General features: G+C 26.1%; 2 protein-coding genes and 1 long non-coding RNA gene across 8 annotated transcripts; 1 reads left to right on the top strand and 2 right to left on the bottom strand.

The window, feature by feature from the left end:
• The first annotated feature begins 1,157 nt into the window (after positions 1-1,157).
• LOC132931598 (interleukin-1 receptor-associated kinase 4-like) lies at positions 1,158-3,884 on the top strand. 5 transcript variants are annotated; one of them, XM_060997472.1, is made up of 10 exons: positions 1,159-1,342; positions 1,415-1,592; positions 1,711-1,790; positions 1,862-2,050; positions 2,132-2,301; positions 2,391-2,541; positions 2,703-3,018; positions 3,091-3,246; positions 3,311-3,508; positions 3,569-3,884. In XM_060997472.1, the coding sequence occupies exons 4-10, from the start codon at positions 1,890-1,892 to the stop codon at positions 3,767-3,769; spliced, it is 1,353 nt and encodes a 450-aa protein (XP_060853455.1). In that variant the 5' UTR covers positions 1,159-1,342; positions 1,415-1,592; positions 1,711-1,790; positions 1,862-1,889; the 3' UTR covers positions 3,770-3,884. The 5 variants fall into 5 exon arrangements, with proteins under 5 accessions (XP_060853456.1, XP_060853452.1, XP_060853455.1 ...); XM_060997473.1 differs by lacking the exon at positions 1,711-1,790 and having other exon boundaries at positions 1,158-1,342; XM_060997470.1 differs by having other exon boundaries at positions 1,415-1,790.
• Positions 3,854-10,185, bottom strand: LOC132931599 (hydroxysteroid dehydrogenase-like protein 2). 2 transcript variants are annotated; one of them, XM_060997475.1, is made up of 9 exons: positions 9,811-10,185; positions 9,601-9,741; positions 9,321-9,484; positions 8,091-8,304; positions 7,260-7,465; positions 5,717-5,917; positions 4,604-4,801; positions 4,300-4,425; positions 3,854-4,220 (listed from the first exon to the last, which is right to left on the bottom strand). In XM_060997475.1, exons 2-9 carry the CDS (start codon positions 9,612-9,614, stop codon positions 4,108-4,110), a joined length of 1,236 nt encoding a protein of 411 aa, XP_060853458.1. In that variant the 5' UTR covers positions 9,615-9,741; positions 9,811-10,185; the 3' UTR covers positions 3,854-4,107. The 2 variants fall into 2 exon arrangements, with proteins under 2 accessions (XP_060853458.1, XP_060853457.1); XM_060997474.1 differs by having other exon boundaries at positions 9,601-9,733.
• A 1,343-nt stretch (positions 10,186-11,528) lies between these two features.
• Positions 11,529-12,397, bottom strand: LOC132918339 (uncharacterized). The gene is made up of 3 exons (XR_009660454.1): positions 11,933-12,397; positions 11,731-11,852; positions 11,529-11,656 (listed from the first exon to the last, which is right to left on the bottom strand). It is a non-coding gene; the product is annotated as an uncharacterized LOC132918339 (long non-coding RNA).
• Positions 12,398-19,339: the final 6,942 nt, after the last annotated feature.

The following is a 19,339-nucleotide window of genomic DNA, read 5'->3' as shown; positions in this document are numbered from 1 at the left end:
GTTGTATTATTTAATTCGTTTATTTTTTTTAATAGGTATTGTAATTGTTCTAACGGCTGTGTTGTTCGTACGTTTAAATAACATTCGTGTATTGTCGATCATATCTGGGAGTAGTTCTGTAGTGAATCCTCCTGTAAACTGCATTTTGTGTATAAATGCCTCACATCTCCTTGATATAATGAAGCCTACTATTTCTCCAGTTTCTTATAGGTCATAGGTCTAAAGGATCTATAATTGAAATGCAGTTAACAGATAACCAGTCATAATTCCATTCGTCAATATGACTTAATTAATACATTTCTCCTGATGTATAATTGGTACTTTGACAGTTAACGTAGTTGCCTGTCATATATTGTATAAAGAACGGGTTGATCACTTTTTTCAAACCTATCGTTGAAATGTGACAACCCTTTTGTTGCCACCATTATAATTAACCTATAATATTATTTCTTATTATTTTCTAACAACTAACTTATTTATGAAATAATAGATTTCACTTAATTTTATTTTTGTTGTATATATTATTATGTTTTTTATATTCTTTTATGTTCCAATATTATATAAGGTTCTGGAATATAAAAATATATTAATAAAATATATTTTTTTTTTTTCATAAAAATAATCAATTAAACTATTATAGTAAATTACCTATTATAGTAGATGTATATTTTTGACCAATTCAACTACTTGAAACAATAAAATAATAGTAATATATTTAAAAGATTGTCTAAATCATATTATCAGTATTCTATAGTCTAAATAAAAAATAATAGTATATTAGCATACTGTATTATTAGCTATAATAGTATATATAGTATATATAGTATAACATTGAAATCTAAAATTGTATCTATAAAACCCAATCAATCAAGTATCATGAGTATACATTTTTAATAGTAGAAATATTTTAGTGGTGAATATAATTTATTGACAAAACATTTTCAGCATTTATATTTTAAAAAAATGTTGGACCCCCCTCCCCCCTAATACAGTGGTTTTAAACGGGGGGGAATTTGTTAGTTATCAACTAAAAAAATGTCATCATCTATTTCAAAAAAAAACTTTGTTGGAATATATGATACTTTTTTTTGTGAACGGGGGGGGCAATTCCCCCATTAACCCCCCTCTTGTAACCACCATTGATAGATTGTAATATTATGCAAGCTTTCACCGAATTATAATATTAGATACGAGTTAAAACTAGCCTGTTTAGGCGTCAAAAATCTATAATAGGAACACAATTACACGGTATCACGATCGTCAAAACAATATTACACACATTTACTGCAGATATGAATGTATGGTAAATGTGATATAATTATACAAATGGAAAGATTATGAGGTACTCTTAAATACTTTTGATTAGTTAATTCGAAAAAAATAAGTTCATTAGCAGTTATTACTTATTATATAGTTATTTTAATTTAAATCAAAAATGGATAAATATTGCCATGTATTATATGGCCGCCGCGGTGAACGGATCTGTGACGTCACATGCAATGTCAAAAATCACCGTAACTATAAAAAATAGCGAACGATTAGCCACAAACGGATTTACTATTTAGTCGTATCATTATAGTGCTCTAGTTGGAGTGAGTTAAACTGTATTTTTTTTGTTTATTATGATAATTAAATAATTATCAATTTTTTAAGTTTGATGGTGCTCTAAGAAGTCTGTCTTAGATTTAATTTATTCATATTTTATATTAGTTTTATTTAGCCCAGACTGCCAGTGGTTATTACAGATAATGTCAAAAGCTTTGTTATTAGATTTAGATCAGATTTGAATGGTACTGAAAGCATTAACAATATTGATATAAATACCATACTTTGATTTAATATTGCCACATTTATTTTGTAGTCAACTGGTCAACATATTATTAGAAAGTATGATGCTGGAAACCACAGAGGTGCGTAAAATGGATGCAACGCTCAAATTTGAACTCGTAAATTTATTAGATATTAATGATGGTTGGAAATCACTTATGGCTGCTGTAACTGTTGACTGTGATCCAATGAAAAGTCGGAAATATACTTTTGATCACTTGAAGTAAGATTTGTTTTGATGTCCATACTAAATACTATTATCTGCTTATCAACATTTTTGAAAACAATCAAATAATCTTATTAGATTAATAGAAATGGCAAGCCAAACACAACGAAGATCTTGTAGTGAAATATTTTTAGAAGAATGGGGAACCAGTGGTCGTATTAGGCCTAATCTCAAGATCCTTATGGATCTATTAATCAAATTAAAACTAATACGAGCTGCTGAATGTATAGCTTCTAAAATAACAAGTGGTAATTAAGAAAATAATATGAACTTTGCTGTTTAAAATTAAAGTTAACTATATGAAATATATATCATATTTATATGTGTTAACTTCTAGATAAACCTAATGAAAATTTGGAGACATCTATGAACCTTCTTGAGATTGATGAATACACAAATAATGATAATAGTGAAGACTATAAATCTACTTTGTTCGCTCATCAGCTAGAGACCAAATCAATTTTAAATGATGACAAAAGTAATGCAAGGTATAATTAATTTTAGTTATTAAAACAGTATTTTTTTCATTTTATACATATAGATCTATATTTTTTTTCTAATTCATCAGAATCTAACTCTTAAATCTTAATTAATCATTTTTTGATAATTTTGAATACATACATTTTGTTTAATATATTTTTTTCTGTAGATTTGACAAAATTAAACTACCTTATAAATATTTATCTAATGCCACAAATGGATTTTCGGATTCATGTTTAATTGGAGCTGGTGGATTTGGTAAAGTATTCAAAGCAAAATTAATTAACCAAGTAGTGGCAATAAAACTTATGGAAAAAATAATCGAAGAAAAAGATTTTAAACAGTATTTAAATGAAATTGATATTGTATTAAAATTCAAACATGATAATTTATTACCATTAATAGCAATTTCATATGATGAACAGCCGTGTGTTGTTTATGAATTTATGGAGAACGGTTCATTACTTGATTGCATTGCATGTAAAGTATGTTTTTGTGGAATAACATAAATATTTTGAAATATAATTTTAATATTAATTATCAATGTAATTGAACAGAATAGATCTTCCATATTGAATTGGAAACTAAGGATAAAAATTGGAACAGATGTAGCCAGTGGGCTAGTTTACTTACATACAGCATTTGAAACACCTTTCATACATCGAGACATTAAAAGTGCTAATATACTTCTAGACAATACATTTATTGCCAAAGCATGTATTTACAATTTATATTATATGATAATGTTATATATTATATATTTATTTATGTGTTTAGATTGGAGACTTTGGATTAACTCGCATTGGAGATCACACTATGACATCTGTAGTGTTAGGAACATCTGCGTATATGTCACCTGAAGCATTTAGAGGTGATATTTCTATGAAAATAGATGTTTTTAGCTTTGGAGTAGTATTATTGGAGCTATTAACAGGATTACCACCGTATGATGAATGTCGTACTGGTTGTGATTTGGTAAGAAATTCATTTTATAGTGAAAAATATTTTCTTTTCTCATTTTTTTTTTGTTTCTAGTTAACACATATGAGTGAAATTGAAAGTACTATTGAAGAACTATTAGACAAACGTGCCGGATATTGGAACAACAGTATTGCTACAAAAATGTATGACTTGGCAATTCTTTGTACTGCTACTAAAACCCAAAGACCATTTATACACGGTCAAGAAGGTGTTTTTGAATCTCTTAAAAATATTCAATCTGAAATTGATGTATAACAACATGTACATGACAATTATTAATTATACAATTTGTTGTAAATAAAAATTAAGTTACCATAATCATTTGAACAGAATAACAAATTAATAATAAAATATTTTTTATTTTGAGTTATATATTTTAAATTATTAACCATACAAACATAACTTTTCGTATATTTATTTTATACAAAACCATATGATTTACATAATTATAAAAATATTAAAATTAAGTGAAACATAAAGGCTAGTTTTTAATATTCTAAGACCATAAGTTTTCTCCAAAATATGTGGTTATGCAATTAAGTTGAAATATATTTGTAAACCAATCCTCAACAGCATTGTCCATAGATAAAAACTTAATATTTAGCTTTTAATAATTTCATAAGTTTCTCCAATTTCATAGCTTTCATTAAACTGCCACTGATCTTAAGTTTACCAGACATATAAGCATCGGCAGCTTTTAGCCTTCCTGCAAATTTATATTAAATTTATTTAATATATTATTGAATGATTAGAAACAAAATCATAAATAAATAATTATAACTAACCATCAAATAATTCTTCTATTTTATCAGCTTCCATTGTTAAAGTGGCATCTGGTTTCGTAGTTGATTTACCTTTTCCAGCTGCGCCATTGCCAGTTAGATCCACATAGTAAGTTCTATCTTCATCTCCTAAAAAAATATGTATATATTTACATTATACACAGATTTTAGATGACAATAATTAATAAATAATAACTAAGGTAACAATATATATATATATTGTGATTATATAAATCAATCTACTAAATACTTGATTTTACAAGATTTTAATATATATTTACTATAATATGTATTCAATTCTAATAACCTTTTACTACAAACAAGAAGCAAGCATTTGTTCCTTTAGCTATTTCCGGCGTCAGATGTGAATTTATTTTTGTAAATATACCCTCAATTGTATCTATACCATCTGATTTTTTAGCTGGTACTTTTTCTTTTCCTTGATTGAATCCATCGTGAGGTGCTTCGTCCAAGAAGAAGTCCATCATTAAATCTCCTTTATAAGCTAAACAAAAAAAAATTAATATCAGTACATAAAATATGGATCTAAGTGCGAATTGCACATTTTGAATGATGCAAGTTTATAAGTAATGATAGAAACAAATTTTAAAAATTAATTAATGTAATCTAACATATTTAGATAGGTATTTATTTTTGCTATGAACTTCATTATCATAAGTGTAATTGAAAGGGCCCCATCCTCCTCAAAAATAAAATTGTTTTTATTATCATATTATGATAATTTTTTAAAATAGAAGAATCTTTTTTCAACCACTAAAATCTAATTAACTGTAACCATTGCTAATCTATGAGCAAAATATATTGTAGCTATAATTTTTTCAGTAAAAATGCGATTAAGAGGTTGTCACTTTGTCAGTACTATTTACTTTATCTATGAACCATGATCAGTAAATAAAATTAGTGTTTAGTAGAATCTATCTAGTGTATTTTTAAATTTGAGTATAAAACTGTAAAAGTGAATTGACCTGTTATTAATCAGAAAGATAAGAACATTATTTATCTATGTTTTTACAATATTTAAATTTGTATTCAACTTATAATTTGTATATATTAAAAAATCATGTATATATCATAAAAAATTAACATAAATAAATAATATGATTTTGTATTGATAATATGTCAATTCACTATAATAATTAATAAGTAATATTAAAGGTACATACATTTAGTTCAACTGGTTGATCAGGGAGTTTCCCCCCTAGGCTGTATGGCATAAATTTGTTCAGTCTTCAAGAAAAAAAAAATAGAAATTGTGCCTATGTTTATTACTCACTACATTATACTTGCAAAATAAATATAATATTATAACATATATATTTTTAGTGATGCCCTAATAACATTTGACAATAGTACCTATTGTATTATAGAACATTTGTTATTATGTAATTAAACTACTTACTTGGATCACTGGCATATTGATCCAAATCAGTGATTCCTTCTTGTTGTAGTACTTCATCATCAACTAGAAACTGCCCAGTACAATTTTCAACAGACCTACTTAGTACTGCATAAGCTGCATCTGCCATAATTTCTGGGTTACGAGATAACTTTTTTGCTTCAGTAGAGCCAGATAACATTTCAACAGCCGCTGTGTATATTGCTATAATGCAAATAATATACAAAATGAAATAGGTCAGGTTTTAAATAAAATTATCTTTTATTAAATTGTCTATGATATTAAGAATTTTAATCAAATTTTTTAAATACATACAATTTATGATAAAAATCAACTTATTAATTTTGGTAACTTTTTTTTTACATTTAAACTGTGCAATATTGTATTGTAACTATTTTTAGATTCTGATCTGTGCTAAATGAATTGATATTACAATGTGTGTGTAAACTCAATAAGTAGTCGAAAAAATGCTTAAATTTTTAACTTTTAGGGTAGTTTTGGATAGAAAATTGGATCTAATTTGTACTTAAGAGAGATTAAAATTTTAAATTACTAGTACTTTTTAATTAAACAGAGAAAAACAGGAAGATTTACTCAAATTCAGTTGTTGACAAAATCTATTTTGTTTTTTTGATATAACTCTAAAACGAATAGCCATAGATAAATAGTCTCAACAAATATTAATTATATGATCATTTTCTATACATGATACAATTTCAAAATATTTTGAGCTATTTATAGACTTTTAAAGAGATAATAATAAATGATTTGAGAATAAACCAAATTGTAGCAAAATTTGTTCCACGTCTCTTAACTGATTAATAAAAATAAAACAAAAAATACATCTTGTAAGAACTTTTTAAAAGAGTAGAAACTTATCTGAAATTTCTAAAAATATCATAACAAATAAAAACATTTTAATTTATGGATAAGATGTTGAAACCAAACGTCAGTCGTCATAATGGAAGTTAGTAAATTCTCCAAGACCATAATAACTAATAAGCGAAACGGGTAAGATCAAAATATAAAAGCCATGTTAGTCATATTTTTTGAATTTATAGGATAGTTTATTGTGAATTGTTACTTTAAGGATAAATTGTAAATCAGCAATTTTATTTAGGTCATGAAAAAAATGACAAAAAATTAGAAAAGTGATTCTTGAATGCCTCAGCCTACACCTAATTCATCAGTATTTAGTTAAAAATCAAAGTACAGTAAGTCAGGTCCGCAATTACTTTACTCACCTGATATGACTCCATACAATTTAGGTTTGTTTCTTAAGTTAAAACCAATGATCAAAAATATGTTATTTTCAATAATTGTATGACATTACAAAACAAGGAAAACAATCCAAAAACATTCAAGTGCTTAATACCTACCAGAAATGTTTTCCAATGTGAAAATAAGAGAGATTATTTCGAAGGTGATAATGTATGTTTAAAATAATATTATGTTAATAAAGGTATTTTTTGACCATGCCTTATACTTGAAAAAATAATTGCTTTATACTTATTATTTTAAAATAAATTTGTGTTTTGTTTATTACCAGTTCTTGGCCATAATGCGTTCACAGCAATGTTATCTGCTCTAAGCTCAGCAGCCATACCTAATACACACATTGACATTCCATATTTAGCCATTGTATAAGCAACATGGTCTTTAAACCAATTAGGGTTCATGTTTAATGGAGGACTAATATTCAAGATATGTGCGTGTTTGCTCTTTCTTAGATAAGGTATACACATCTTTGACCTAAAACATAGAAATACTATTAAAATAACTTAAATTTTTTACTGACACAACAAAATCATCATCACACTGTTTAAGTGTTCAGCTGGATATACTTAAAAAATATTTGTTACTGATGTGTTTCACAAAGGTTAGTTACATATCATAAGTAAAAGGTATAGCTAATATACTAATGAATAAAGTTGATAAGTATATCAGTCGTTGGAACACAAGTTTATATGTAAATAACTAGTGTATTTGATTATTGGTTGACTTGATACATAAACCAGTTGTGGAAATACAGTTCCTTATTTAATTATATTTGTAAAGGCTATATTTTTATTGAAAAATAGCGAAACTTCCAGAAGCTATTAGGAATGAACTTTAAAAGTAGCTCGATATTAAAACCAAATGGTTTATTTTTAGTATTCAATATTAAATATTTAGCATTATCTTTTCAAAACAAGACTAATATATACATTTTTTATCCTAGTAAAAAATTATTTATAATTTTGTTTTGTTAATTATTTGATATTGACCACAAGATATTGAGTCAACCATGATACAACTAGTCTGTGCTATTATAAACAGCAGCTGAAATCAGAAACGGCATTGAGTTCATAAAACAATAATAGTTTTAAATGTTTACACTAAAAATGTTCCTCTTGTATTGATATTATGCATCAAATCATATCTCTTCATCTCAGTATCTAATGTAGGGGTCAATGAAATTGCACTTGCATTGTTTACGACTATATCGATAGCTCCGAATTTACTGATTGACTTAGAAACAGCATCTGCCACTTGACTTTCATCTCTTACATCAACTACACAAGGTAAACATTTTCCTCCAGCTTCTTCAACTAAAAAATGTTAATTACAATTAAAAAAATGGACATAAATTCTAATGAAATAATACAAAGCTAAAATAAATAAATTAAAAATACAAAGAGCTAATCATTTTTATAGGTTAATTTACTTCAGAAGACTAATTCTAAGATCTAAGTTTAATCTTAAATGAATTTATGAAAACATACCATCATAAATTTAATCAATTAAATCATTTAAATCTTATTAAAATATGTGCTCATTTTTTCCTTTCATGTTCTGCACATTTTGGTGTACAGTTAGGGTGTAGAAATATTAAATTTTTATTAACCTAAAGTTTGAGAAAATTAAAACAAATATAATTTACATTAATTATTTTATAATTTTAGAATAAAAATATTTTAAAATAATAACAAGATTGTGTATGTTGATAATAACATAATTGGACTATGAACAGATTAGTCATTTCAGTTATTTTATCTATAAAACTATGTTATATCCGTGACAAATTGTAATTTAAATTATAAATTTTATAAGTTGGAATGAATTCTAAATTTATTATTCCTTTTAGTTAAATAAATGATTAAAAAATTGTATACTTGAAATATTTAATGTATATTAAAGCATATTATGTGATCTCAATCCTACAAATGCATAACAGCAAATCTGTAATTAGAAAAATTAATTTTATGTTGTTAGCTTTAATAAGACTGAATTGATCTCATATCAAATTTAAAGGTAAGAACATTATTTGTATTTGTACATCAGGTTTTTCATTATATTTAAATTTTCAAGCAAATTATCAGTATTTATAAATTATAATATTTTATACACTCAAAAGTTAAAAGTAAATTTAAAATTTGAAAAAATCTATGTACAACTAAAAATAATGTTCTTATATTAAAAAATAAGTCAAGATGCATATTATTATTAAAACTAACAAAGCTAATGATGAACTATTGGACATTAATTTAACAAGTTATGCATTTATAAGATAGAACCAACAAAATTTAATACAATAAAGGAAGCAATAGTTTTAATTTTAAATTACTTTCTTTAGCAGCTGTATAAATAGTTCCGGGCAATTTTGGATGAGGCTCAGCAGTTTTAGCAGCAATTACAATGTTAGCACCATCCCTAGCTGCTTTTAAAGCTATTGCCTTACCGATCCCCCGACTCCCTCCAGTAATGAACAAAGTTAGTCCAGATAATTTTCTAAATAAAAAAATATAGTTTATATTAATAGAAAATAATAAATAATAATAATAATATATCATAATAAATTCAATATAAATAAATATAAGACAAATATATAATTATATATAACCTACCCTGTGTTCAGCATTATAATGTAGAAAAATGGGTATGTTCCTTAAAATATTTTAAATGATAGTATTAAAGGTCAAGACTTGAGTAGTCGCGTGTAAACACAATAGTTCAACAATATGTACTATTTGAATTTATCTGAAATTCTGTAACAAGGAAATCAAATAAAATAGCATTTTAAACGTTTATCAATGGAAGGGCAATATAAAACTTACAGGTGATCAGCAGAAATGACCATGACCTACAAATACGAATATTATGTCCTCATTGAACGCACATTGTTATTTGTGTAACAGCCAAAACCAAAACAAAGATATTGAGCAATAACAAATAAATCATTTAATTGAGATAAGTTTGTAACTTATTATCGCTTAATAAGAGTACAAATTTTAAGCTATATAACATAATTTTATGGAATATAATGAAACAATATCTTCAGTGTCCATTTGTAGCACAATATAATTGTACTATAGTAGGCTTGTAGCCTTGTAACTAGTTGTAACTTGTAGGTTTCTTGTAATTATATGTTATTACCAATATCTAATACCTATTGTAGTTTTCTACGTTGAGCAAATACCATACCAGAGTACCAGACTAAATAGTAATAACATCATATAGAATATTGTGACGTCTACAAATAAATATTATCACGAATATTACCAATGAGATAATATCGTTCACAATACCTAGGACAATACGGTCGGTTACGTATCACCTAGATCCCGCGACAAGTAGATCCACGTACGTCAACTGGATCCCATTGGACGTTTAGAACCTCAAAGAAAATTTAGATTGCATATTAACTATAATCTCCCACGTCATTTAGGTACCCAGACATCGGCGGTAATTTAAAAAACTTCTCTAAAAAAAATACTTAAATAACAATTTAAATTTTAAAAATATTATGAAATAGTATGAAGTATAAGTAAGTTACATGGCGTTAGTAAAATCTCTAATTCCATTAATTATGATATTAGATTCGATGTTTTAAATAAGTAGTAACGTTTCATTATATTCTAATATACACGATATTTGAATTATCGATTATGTTAATGTAGAACTTATTTATAAATTTTAAAAGAACTTGCTCAAATACCTATTTATTATAATAGGTAAGTACATTAAAACCTAACCATTAACCTAACAAGTAACAGGGTGACTATACTTATTTACAAGCATTGCATGGCCACTTATTCCTTTAATGTTAAATTTATATTGGACTTATTTATAAGTTTATAATATTTCTCGTTTCTTGATATAAATAATTATTTAATTGGTATTTAATAAAAAAAAATGTATGCAAAGTAACTATAAGATAAGAATAACAGTGTTAGGTAATTTTCCACACCACCTTTATTATTAAACGACGTACAATAACATAGTCCGTATTGTTTAATAACTTTATGAGGTATTACACGAGGCGCGTTTTTTTTATTGTGGTGTCCCCAGTAGGCCTAATCCACATCGTAAGCGAGAACGCATTATATGCAGGGGCGTATTTAGGTAGGGGTTTTGGGTCCAGTTGTCCAAAACGGCGAATTTCGTACTTTATGAGTACTGGCGCAGTGACGTCAATAATTAATAATTTTCACAACAAATGTATGCCATTGCCATAGAGGTATAAAATGCTATATAGTATTTATATAACATGGTATTCTATGGTATTAACAGTTTCACCATTGCGCGGCGTAGAAGTTTTTTAATTTTTTTTAATGGGGAGGGAGGCTGCAAAATATGTGTTGCCCTTATCATAAAATTCCTAAATACGCCACTGATCATATGAATGCATTCAAATAATAAAAAAAAATATACAATAACTTAAACTATGTGGATATTAATGATACTATATAATATAAAACGGGTAATGTGTATAATATATGTGTGTTGCCGGCCGGCGTAGTCAATGTGTTGGATGTGGATGAGCGATGAGCGCTAATGCGTAAAGGGGGGGACAACTAAATTAAGATGAGCTTCTTTTTGATGCTGCCAATCTTCCTCCGGGTTGAAACGAAGCCGAGTGCCGACACATTTCCCATCAGCTTTGTGACAAATTCTTCTTCACTAATAAATATTATATAATTATATATAGTATACTGTACCTACTACGATTCTAAAAGTTATAATATAATACGAACAAATCCTTTGGACAGTTGATTATCAGTTGAATTTCTTTTTGCTGCTGCTAGACGTCCTCCGTGTTGAAATACAGCCGAGTGCTGACACATTTTCCATCAGCTCAATGACAAATTCTTCTTCACTAATAAATATTTTATATTTATATATAGTATACTGTACCTACTACGATTCTAAAAATTATAATATAATACAAACAAATACTTTGGACAGTTGACATTAAGATGAGCTTCTTATTAATGCTGCCAATCTTCCTCCGGGTTGAAACGAAGCCGAGTGCTGACACATTTTCCTTCAGCTCAATGACAAATTCTCCGTCGGTGGGTAGTCCATGATCCAGCCAAATGTTCGGTTCCTATAAAACTTCAACTAATGTGCTGATTAAATGTAATTTAAATTTATAGTAAAATTTTAATGTTTAAGAAATCTATGTTGGTGTTCTTTTATTTTTGAATTTAAATTAATTTGAAATTTTATATTCATAATGTATCAGTTAAAAATGTAAACATGAACTAAAAAGATTATAGTATATTGCAGTTTAACTTTCTGTTCGGTGGCCACCTTTTTAATTCCTCACTCTCTTTTATAAGAAAGTTAAACAGCACAATAACTATAAAAAAATATAAATTTAAACATACACAAAGACGAACTAACTTTGTGATAAGAAAAAAAAATTAAAAAAATTGGTAATTTATCAACGTATTATTAAAATAAAAAGAACACCTACAACCGTAGTACAGTATATTATCTGAAAAAAAAACCATAAAAATTAAATATAATTTAAGTAAATATTCATAATATACTGTACTACTGTTCAAAAAATTATATGTTATTAAACAAACACAGCCTTGCGACACTTATTTGTGTTATTCAGATGAGCTTCTTAATGATACTGCCAATCGTCCTCCGGGCTGACATTATACAAGGATATAGCGTAATTATTTCAGTTTTTTTGTTTTTCCGATATTATGGCAAGATCTGAAATTTTTTGTTTTATTTTACTATTTACTACCCAAATTAGACCAATTATTATAATATTTATTTTTGGTGTAAAGTTTGGCAAGCTACATTTTTCCGAAAACATTGCATTTATCATAATTATTATTATAATATTGTATAAACAATAAATATAATTTATACCGTATTATATTCTTGTTATATACATTTGAGTTAATAGGTACAACCCTTTCGTAAAATAATTTGAATAAATAATATCTTAAGATTAATCTACGTATGTCAAAAATGTCATTGTGTACGTATAGTATAACATGTACAAAAAACTTTTATTTCCCTACAAATAATGTTTTAAATAATAACAAAATATCGTAAATATACATAATTTCAAAATATTTTGAAAAAATACTATTCGTAAGAAATACTCTCATAAGAATTTAATTAAAGTTTCAAGTATCTAAGATTATTCGTTTTTGAACTAACACAAAATATAAAAATTATTTGAGAAAAAATATTTATTTTTAGGGTGGGTGTATAATAAACAAAATAATGAAAAATAAAAAAAATAATGTGACTTTCCAGTAAACATATTATTTTTGTTTTCAGTTAAAAAAAACTAATGAGAATTAGTATATTAAATTTGTATATAAAAAGATAATATTATATAAATATCTGACGAAAAACTAATTTAAAAATTGTATAGATTTAGACAAAATTTTGAATTAAAACGTTTATAAAAATATAATATCGTGACTATACATTTTTTATTGCAGTAATTTAGTATTGATGAGGAACATTGTATTAAATTTTAAATCATATTTGCTATCAATAATTTATATCGGCTTAAAAAAAAAAATTAATTATTTAAAATTGTTAAAATGTTTTTATAATTATACAATGTATCGGAAATCATAATGTAGATAGTTGGTAAAATTTTCAACATTCTTTGATTAGAATTTTTGAACTAAAACTTATTAAATTAATTAATTTTGTCGAAATTATACAAGTATATAGCGTAATCAAGTGCTCAAAAAAACTCAAGACTTTTCAAGGCTTCTACAACCAAAGTTCCGGCGCTAAATCCTCATTCCAGACCAAAATCATACGCTGAAGCTACCCGGACCAAAGATTTTTCCACAGATAATTTCCCCGTCCTACTATCTAACTTTATAACTAACCTCAACTCTCTAATCAGTCCTACACTCATTAATTCCCAAAACTTCCTTATCTCCATAGCTATTTCTGTAAAAATTTTTCTTTATCTAACATAACAGTAATGTATTTTGTTCTATGCCTAAATTGTATATGTCTAACAAACTTAATTGCTATTTTATCTCTATTGTATTGGCCACGGCGTATGCTGTGCCGAAACCTTACAAGACTCTTAATCGGTGTTTCTATATATATAATGTACAATATTTAATCTATAATTTTATATATTACATATAATTGTTGAGCTGTAATAGTATTTGACTAAAAGCTAACAAAAAAAAAAAAAAAAAAAAAAATATAGCGTAATGATTCCAGTTTTTCCGATATTATGACAAGATCTAAAATTGTTTATGTTATTTTACTATTAACCACCCAAAGTACTAAATATATCATATTTGCTACAAGAATTCATAACAGATAAAAAAAAAACTAAATAATTTTAAAATTAATATAGATTCATTGCTACGTCCAGCCTCCAAGGTATAATTGACGAATTTATTTTATTCTTGGCTATTTTTTAAGTTTAAACTTTTAGAACTCTCATAGTCTCATGCCATATTCACAAATTAAAAACAGTTTGCAGACCAGACAAAAATAAAAATTTTATATTCTTAAATTATTTACTATGAAAAAAATATTATCTAGAACTTTAACTTTTATTTAGAACTACCCTAAAATTATAGGAAAATTAACCTACGTAAGTATCCTTCGACGCTTTTCGGCGAAATCAAGCTGTGTCATATTAAAGATCAAAGTGCACAGCCACCTAAGAAATATCTAGTTTATTTCTTCATTTACACTTCGGAATGAAATCATTGAAATTTTTTATGAAAATGAGAGCACTTGTCATGTACTGAAGGCTGTTGTTTGACGACTGTTCAATAAAATTTTTAGAATTGTTAATCGTCTTCTACAAATGACAACGATTGTCGTTTGCCATGGATGTCGGATGATAAATATTATAATTTTTTTTTTTTATAGAACTCAGTGATTTTATAGGATTTATTATTATATTTTAGCTCTTTGACATACGTAAAATTGAAACATATAAACTAGACCAAATCTTTAAAGATATTGCAAAGTATTAATATTTTATTCTAATGAAGATGATAACAAATTATTTAATTTAATCTATGAAAATAGTGAATTAAATAAAAATAATTATATTTTTAAGTATTTCAAAAAAGAATTATGATCTATATCTTTATGTTTCTAAGTTATTATTTCTACATTATTTTGATTCTAATCACGCGCAGTGTTTTAACTTAATCTTACTTATCTATTACATTAGATGCAATTACCTCTGTCTGTAGATATTGTGTCTGAAGACACCTATCATAATAGAAAAAATTCATACATTTCGTTTATTGTGGTTTCTTGTAACAAATAGTACCTAGTCACTAGTCAATGCTTTAGTTAATCAATTTACTTTTTAAACTTAAAATAAAATATATTCATTTTTATGAAAAATCCGCTACCCGGATGATGTAATCGATGTAGACGCATATTTTATTAATTTATTTATAAATTATATAATATTGAACTTCAAACAGTCATAATATAAGTTTCCAGTGAGCATTTTATTTTTGTTTTTGCATTAAAAAAACTAATGAGAATTCCTATAAAACATTTTAAAATTGTAGATATAAAAAGAAAATATTTATATGAATACTAATGAAAAAAATAATTTGAACATTTAAAAATTTTTAAAAATTTGTAATAATAAAAAAATAAAGAACATTGTTTATATATATATAGTTTGAAAATATTTTTAAATAATAACATAAATAAGAAATACTCTCATAAAAAATTAGTTAAGACTTTAAGTTATCGGTGTATAAGATTATTTGTTTTTAAACTATGTATAGTATTATAGTCTATAACACAATATAAAAATCGTTTTACAAGAAAAAGTTTTTTTTGGGGATGAAAAATTAATACACAATAAGTCATAAAATATTGAACTTCAGTCGTAAAAAATAATGTGACTTTCCAGTAAACCTTTTATATTTGTTATATTTAAAAGAACTAATGAGAATTGCTATATCAAATTTGTATATAAAAAGACAATATTATATAAATATCTGATGAAAAAATAATTTGAAAATTGTATAGATTTAAACAAAATTTTGATTTTAAACGTTTATAAAAATATAATATCGTGACTATACATTTTTTATTGCAGTAATTTAGTGACTGATGAGGAACATTGTATTAAATTTTAAATCATATTTGCTATCAATAATTTATATCGGCTTAAAAAAAAAAAAATTAATTATTTAAAATTGTTAAAATGTTTTTATAATTATACAATGTATAGGAAATCATAATGTAGATAGTTGGTAAAATTTTCAACATTCTTTGATTAGAATTTTTGAACTAAAACTTATTAAATTAATTAATTTTGTCGAAATTATACAAGTATATAGCGTAATGATTCCAGTTTTTCCGATATTATGACAAGATTTGAAATTTTTTATTTTATTTTACTATTAACCACCCAAAGTACTAAATATATCATATTTGCTACAAGAATTCATAACAGATAGAAAATTTTAAAATCAATATACATTCATTGTGCTACGTCCAGGATCCAAGGTATAATTGACGAATTTATTTTATTCTTGGCTATTTTTTAACTTTAACCTTTTATAACTATCATGTCATATTCACAAATTAAAAACAGTTTGCGGACCAGACAAAAATAAAATTTTATATTCTTAAATAATTTACTATGAAAAAAAATATTATCTAGAACTTTAAAATAATAAAATATTAAAAAAAAGATTTCATCGTTTAAGAATTTAAAACGGGTCGTATACAATAACCCGCCGGTTACCGGCTATCGGAAATAAAATATAGGTCTAAGTAATCGGGGTGGCAGCTTATACAAGTCAATAAATATTTATTTAAAGTATAAAAACTAAATTTATTACTACCTTAAAATTATAGGAAAATTAACCTACGTCAGTATCCTTCGACGCTTTTCGACGAAATCAAGCTGTGCCATATTAAAGTTCAAACGTGCACATCAGCCACCTAAGAAACAGCTAGCTCTTATTTCTTCATTCGTCTTCTTTGCCCTTCAGAATGAAATTATTGAAATTTTGTATGAAAATGAGAGCACTTGTCATGTACTGTAGGCTGTTGTTGACGACTGTTCAATAAAATATTAGAATGGTTAGAATATTAGAATGGTCTTCTATAAATGACGACGATTGATGTTTGCCATGGATGACAAATATTATAATAATATGATAGATCATATGTTTTTTTTATAGAACTCTTTGTGATATTATAGGATTCATTTTTATATTTCAGCTGTCTTGCATACGAAACTTTTGGTATCTAATTAATTTCATACGTAAAACCATAATAATTGTATATCCTGAATTTTTTTTTAAATTATAATTTTATTATTTCAATAGTTGTTTGGTAAAATTTCTCACCAACAAATAAGACCATCTTCGACCAGCATAATTTTACATTGTACACAATGTATTAATGCATTATACATTGAAAATTGAATTCAAATTGTACAAATTCGTTATAGTGACATACTTAACCTAGTCTACATGTTGTATTGTAGTCACCTAGTATAGTAGCTATACAGCAGTTTACGGGTTGGCTGTACTAAATGATTAATAATTTTAAAAATATTTAAAAGTTGAATCATTCAATTAATATTACATACTAAATAGTTAATAGATTATGATCTACGCATAATAAAGAAGGACTTACAAAATCAATAAAATTAATTTCTAAGTACAAGTAGTTATTCACATTCGACTCGTTATATACACATGTGACTATATCATTCCCGTTTCGGTACCGTCCTGTTTAGGAATAATACATACTATTTACTTATCATACTATTTATATAGGTTCTAATATTAATATGTTCAGATAATTTGCGATATTAATATATATATATATAATAGATGCATCTATTTATGGTATTATGCTATTGTTATTTTATCCTATAAGTGTATAATCAAAATATTTTGAAAATTATTATATGTATAAGAAATGCAAACATTAACATTTGTTGAAATTTTCAAATAACTACAGTTATTCGTTTTTAAATTACTACAAAAAAAACAAAAACCGGTTGAGCAGAAATAGTTTTCACAGAAATGAATATCTAAAAATGTCATCAAAATTCAAAATTCAGACAATTATAAAAAAATATTAATGCGTCTTTTCAGAAAAATTTTTATTTTTGTTAGGGATAAAAAAAACTTATATTAGTCAAGTACTCGGCCAGTTAAAAATGAAAAATGCTATTTATACAGTTAATATAAATATAAATTATTATATAAAATGGGTCTGGTAATATACTAATATGACGATTATGTATTTTTGGTTTCACGTATTTTATGCATCGCGCGTTCGGGAATAAAATATGCATACGTATACGTCACCCGGCGTGTAGCAGATTGTCTGGTGCAATAAATATGTATTTATTTTATGTCTAAAAAAGTAAATTAAAGCTCCAAAATTATAGAAAATCAAACTCACGTAAACATCGATTTTTTTGTGAAAATTAGTTGTGTCATATTTAATGTCCATACGTTCAGTAACCACATCGCCGACCCAGGAACACCTTTCCTCGTCCGTCTTTACCACGTTTTGAATTGAAGATATTGAGATATTTCATAAAAATAATCTGAACAGAACGGCATATGCGTGTAAAATATTATATATATTAAAGTACGGTTTAACGATTTGTACGTCAATTTTTTTCTCCGTTAAAATTATTACAAGCGTCAATCGTCTCCGACGAATAGCGAAGATTGATGATTACCATAGATTATAGATTAATATGATAGATTCATATCCATAGATTATATACTGTATTATTATGTTGTAATATTATTATTAGCCAGACATTAAATTTATTCGGGAGTCTGGCGTCTGCCGTTCGAGAGACTCAATTGTGTACTTATACAAATTTTATATGCAAGGCGGAGGGCGGGGTAGATTGTATAGATGTTGTTCAGGACATTGAGACTAGACTCTTTCAAAGTTTCTGGCATCGCATAAATTAGTAATTAGTTGTTGTTATCGATATTTTTCGCCCGTATTATTATTGAATGACACCCGTCTTCTCATTATTAATGTAAAAATATTATAATATTATCAATAATCAATATTAATATCGAAAACCATCATAATTATTTTCCAAATAGACAAAAATATTAAATTATAGGTACTACAATTTTCTTCAAACTTTTTTATTGCTTTACTACCTTTTTTTATGGTGAGTTCGCCATGGTGAGTTCATCTCAAAGACCCCTGACGAGCCGCCACTGCATGCACCACCGCTGCAGCTGTTAATAAATTTATGGCATAAACAGCTTAAAACTAATCTACATAATATTTTGAATACTTCTCTGTTAGTGCTAATAATAATACACGAATTGGTGTCTTTAAATAATATTT

The sequence above is a fragment of the Rhopalosiphum padi genome, chromosome 1 (assembly GCF_020882245.1).
Source record: "Rhopalosiphum padi isolate XX-2018 chromosome 1, ASM2088224v1, whole genome shotgun sequence".
Classification (NCBI taxonomy): domain Eukaryota; kingdom Metazoa; phylum Arthropoda; class Insecta; order Hemiptera; family Aphididae; genus Rhopalosiphum; species Rhopalosiphum padi.
Note: the sequence above shows the minus strand (reverse complement) of the source record. Positions and strands in the feature narration are given on the sequence as shown.